Here is a 4,829-nt window from a genome sequence, read left to right as displayed (position 1 = left end):
AGACGCTGCCACTGCGCACACGGCCCGCGCCTGCTCCCTGCTCACCCTCCCCTCCCCACCCTCGCCCACCGCCATGGACGGGCCCGCCGCGCGCGGGACCCCAGCCCTTTGGGACAACTACGAGGAGGACATCTCAAAAATCAGGTGAGGCTTGGACCTGGGCGTGAACCACAGAGACCCCGGAGGAGGTGACCTGCGGGGACAGTCAGGGACCCCAGCAGAGGGGGCCCCGGGCTCCTGCTCACCCTCCCCTCCCCACCCTCGCCCACCGCCATGGACGGGCCCGCCGCGCGCGGGACCCCAGCCCTTTGGGACAACTACGAGGAGGACATCTCAAAAATCAGGTGAGGCTTGGACCTGGGCGTGAACCACAGAGACCCCGGAGGAGGTGACCTGCGGGGACAGTCAGGGACCCCAGCAGAGGGGGCCCCGGGCTCCTGCAGCCTTGGACCTGGGCTGGACTTGGTTGGCTAGGCTGGCTGGTCCACCCTGGGGTACAGGTGCCTCCTGAGAAGGGACTGGGGGACCCGGGCTGTGCTGAGTCACCAGCCAAGGTGCCTGAGGTGTCCCTGTCTCTCTGGGGGCCTTGGTTTTTCTCTCTGTCAAAGGGATCCATAGCCCTGTGTCCCCTGAGACAGGGCCCGAGGGTGGGCAGCTGGTGGCTAGTTGCTGCTGGGGGAACAGAAGGTTCTTCCCAGGACCCCCACCAGAAAGCCCTCCAGTGATGAGGGTGCTCCCCGTCCTGGGCTGAGAAGAGCCGCCTGCTCTGTTCCGGGAGGGTGAGAGAGCAGGGGTGGGCAGGGGCGGGTGCTGCTGAGTCCCTGGGGGCAGGGGCAGAGGCCGGGGGCTGTGTGCTGGGCGTCTGGGGTCAGGGAGCCCTGGACTCCTTGGCCCTCCTAGGGGAGGCTAAAGCTGAGCTCTCCCCAGCCCTGAGCACAGCCTGGCTCCTGGCTCCGGCTGAGTCAGGCACTGACTTGCTTTCCAAATGGGGAAACTGAGGCCGAGAGGGACAGCGATGTGGCCGGGGTCACACAGCTAGAAGCCAGTTTGAGCCTGTCAGTGGGCCGGCAGAATCTCTGGCTTGTCCCTCTCCTAACAGCCTTGGAGACACCCCCTCCATGGTCCTGCCTGGGGCTCCGCATCTCAGAAGAGTAAGCAGAGGTTCAAGGAGGGTAGGCAGACTGCCCAAGGCCACACAGCGGCTGCAGAGACACAGCCTACCCCACAGCTTCCTCTCTTGCCAGAGAACTCCTGGCTTGTGCCTGAGGACGGGGACAGCCCAGCCCCGTCCCCAGTTGGTCATCTCTCTCCATCATGCTGTTTCTGGCCCTCCTCGGCCCTTCCTCAGTCAGGGTGGAGAGGGCTTCCTGGTGCTCGGGACTCCAGAGGCAGGAGCAGCAGGCCCTGATGGCTGTGTGACCTAGGCAAGCTTCCCGGCGTCTCTGGGCCTCTCCAGCTGACGGTGGCCATAAAGCTCGCCCGTTTCTGCTTGGGGAAGGCCCCGCCATTGTCTCCTCAACACGCTCTTCTCCAGGCCTTCCAGGTTCCTCCGTTCTTCCCTTCACGGACAATTCCACTCACCTCCAGGGTTTCCGCCTCCAGGATGGCCTCGTTCCTTACCCCAGTCCAGGCACCTGGGCTCCTCCTGCCCAGCCAGTCGGTCATAGTCTCACGTGGCCTCGCTCGGCGTGTGACCTTGATTCAGTCCCTCACCCTCTCTGAGCCTCAGTGTCCTCATCTGAGCAATGGGGTAACTAACCCTCTGGCCCAACTGTCTGCACCGCCTGGGTGGCGCCTTTAGTGCCTCCAACTGCCATAAGCCCTGGGAACCTGGCAACTGTGCGCCCTCTCCTGAGCCCTCTGCCAGCCCTTCTGGGACTCCTTCCTCCCGATGCTCCCCTCCCAGGGCTCTGGCACAGAATTCCTCACTGAGCTCAGTAGCTCCCCCAGAAGCCCCTCTTCCAGGGTGCCCATCTCAGGGGTGCCCATCCCCGCCATTGCTGGGTCAGACCCACACCCCCATCTCACCTCACCTCTACACGGCCCCAGCTCCGGCCTCAGCCCTGAACCTCATCCGGCCTTCCTCCCTCCGGTGGGCCCCACAGCTGTTCCTCTTCTCCTCCCAGCCAACCACGTTTCCCAGGGCTCCAGCCCCTCCAGACCTCGCCCATCCTCCAAAGCCAGTCTCCTCCCTCGCCTGCATTCCATCATCCCATCCCCCTAGTCCAGACCCCTGGCCTCCCCCTCTGTCCCCCGCCCCAGTACCTTTGCACTCCTGCTTCTTGCGACAGGACTCCCAGAGAGGCCTTTTCTAATTCGCAAGCCTACTCCGGCCATCCCCAGCTCCAGTCCAGGCTGCAGGCTGTGGCTCCCCAGCGCCCGTGAAAATAATGGTTTCCCAAACCATTTTAAGACGCAGATATCTTCTGCTCAAGAGAAATCTTACGCCCAAGCAGAAACACACAAAAAAAGATCAAGACAGAGCTACCCAGGGTTGAGGTGGGGGTGGGGGTGGGGTCCTCTCACCTGCAGCTCACAGGTTCTCCCTTCACTCTCATGAATTCAACCGGAACCCCTCCCTGGCCCCTCCAGTTTTGGAAACCATCACTGTGGGCACCCGGGAGCCACAGAAGGAGCCACAGCTGGGGATGCCCAGGGATAGATTTGAGAATTAGGACCTCTCTTGGAATCCCTGGAGAAGGAACCAGGGGTCCAGAGGCACCAGGGCAGGGAACAGCATGGCCTCAGACCCTGCTGGCCTCTGCCTCTGTCCCTACCTTCCACACTGCCCCTGACACACACACACACACACACACACGCCTAGCCGCCTCTGTGCCCACGCTGGCCCAGATGGCCCACCTCGGGGCCTCTGCTCTGCACATGCAGGCTCCTTTGCCTGGCTGATTCTGCCTTCCCTCCATTTGCTGAACTCCTTCTCAGGCTTTAAGATAGTACAAGGGTGAGACCAGCAGTTAGCGTAATGGCTATGTCGCTGGACTCCCATGTAGTCGACTATAGTTCGAGTCCCGGATCTGGTGGCTTAAACTCACACTGGGCGCATGTGCATGTGTGCCCAAGATCCTGAGAAAAGAATGGAGGAGAAGGGGAGAAGGGATCGTGGCATGGCCTTCCCCCCTAGGGGGTGATTTCTGGCTTTCTGTCTCTCTTTCTCTCTGTATTTCTGGTGAGCACATATGCCCTATAACAAAAACCTCTTCAAGAAAAAAAAAAAGGATTGAACAAGGGCAATTTAGGGTTCTTGGCCTGGGGGGGCGATCCATGACAGATCCTTCATTGTGCCAGTCCATCTGCAGCTCTGTACCGTGGCACCGGGATGGGGACCTGTGTGTGGGACCTGTGTGTGGAGGGGCCGGCATGGAGGAAACCTCTGAGCAATGTCAAAGAATGAATGAATGGAGGTGGGATTAGGCAAGCTGAGCTGGCTTTGCAGGATGAGTCAGGGTTAGGAGGAGGGGAGGAGCAGGGCAGGGCGTGCTGGGAGGGGAAGTGGCGGCTAAGGGACAGGGCCAGTTTCAAGATAAAAGAAGGGAGCCTGGATTTCTGGAGGTGAGGGAGAGCAGTGGGACCCCCACACACACACACACACAGTGACCGACACTCTTACTGGTAAACCAAGGAAGCAATTCCCAGGCTAGTTCCATCCTAAGCCCCGACCTTGTCCAAGAAAAGCTAGACAATTGCTTTGGAATACGGGCAGCGTGTGTGTTAAAAACTATAGTAAAAAAATAGGGGCCGGCAGCTGGGGTAGCGGGTACGTTGATGGGCCCCCACATGGCCGAACCAGTGGCTTGAAAATCACACCGGGCGCACATGCATGCATGCCCAAGAGCCCGAGAAAAGAATGGAGAAGGGATTGTGGTGTGGCCATCCCCCCAGGGGGTGATTTCTCATTTCCCCTCTCACTGTCCCTGTCTCTGGTGAGCGCATGTGCCAAAAAGCAAGCCAACAAACAAACAAACAAACACCATGTGAACAATATAAACAAGAGGGGCCTGACCGGGATTTAACATAGGCCTGAGGGGAGGCGTCGGGAAGGAATGCGGATGATGCTGGCCAGCGAGATGCATAGCTTACTGTGTTCTCGCTCTTGGGGTCCGCAGAGTTGTGCTTTAGAAGCCCAGCCTGGGTCCAGCAGTGCTGTAGGTATCAGGGGCCTCGTAAGGAGAACGGGCAAAATACAAGTGCTCAGAGGAAAAAGTTAGACCAGGCGGTAGGGAGGCCAGGCCCGGAACCCATGTGAAGACAGCCCAAGGGACTCTAATCCCTATGGCATGTTGGAAGTGTTCCCGGTGCCTGCCGCCTGACCATTTGCTCCTCGCCAATGTGAATGATCAACTATTCAGACTTGAGGCCCAGAGAGGTTGAGTGATTTGCCCAAGGTCACACAGCTGCCAAGTGAAGCTTAACCAGGATTTGAACCAGCGAAGCCTGACTCTATCACACCCTGGGTGGGAATTTGGGGGATCAGCACAATCAGGGCGGAGTAATATCCAGGATGTAGTTTGCCCAGACAGGAGGCTCTTCAGTCCATCCTGCTCCTTGCGTTTCCTGCCTGGACTGTGTAGCGAGGCCCTGACGCACAGGGTCAAGGCAAGAGAAAACAAACTTTCAGACCGGGGTGGCCTCAGCTGCCCAGAAAGGCTGCGGTTGCTGCTTTGCCCTTCCCGTCCCCTCCCCTCCCTCTGATCTTGGAGTCCGCAGTGCAGGCGGGCGGGCGGGGTGGGGAGGGGCCGGCCCTGTCTCCCTGTGGCCGCCCCTCCTCCTTAGGAGAGCTGAGCCGCCCGGGGACTTGCCGGCTCCAGACCTGC

The 4,829-nt window shown here is 60.1% G+C and overlaps 1 protein-coding gene across 1 annotated transcript in view; it reads left to right on the top strand.

The window, feature by feature from the left end:
* The first annotated feature begins 231 nt into the window (after positions 1 to 231).
* Positions 232 to 4,829, top strand: part of SULT2B1 (sulfotransferase family 2B member 1) — a 48,165-nt gene continuing 43,567 nt past the window's right edge. The window contains exon 1 of the mRNA XM_006160194.3: positions 232 to 344. Within this exon, the coding sequence (XP_006160256.1) occupies positions 274 to 344 (71 nt within the window). The 5' untranslated portion in view covers positions 232 to 273. The remainder of the gene's footprint in view (positions 345 to 4,829) is intronic.

The sequence above is a fragment of the Tupaia chinensis genome, unplaced genomic scaffold, assembly GCF_000334495.1.
Source record: "Tupaia chinensis unplaced genomic scaffold, TupChi_1.0 Scaffold000673_1, whole genome shotgun sequence".
Lineage (NCBI taxonomy): Eukaryota > Metazoa > Chordata > Mammalia > Scandentia > Tupaiidae > Tupaia > Tupaia belangeri.
The sequence above is the reverse complement of the archived record's forward strand: the minus strand, read 5'-3'. Positions and strand labels throughout refer to the sequence as shown.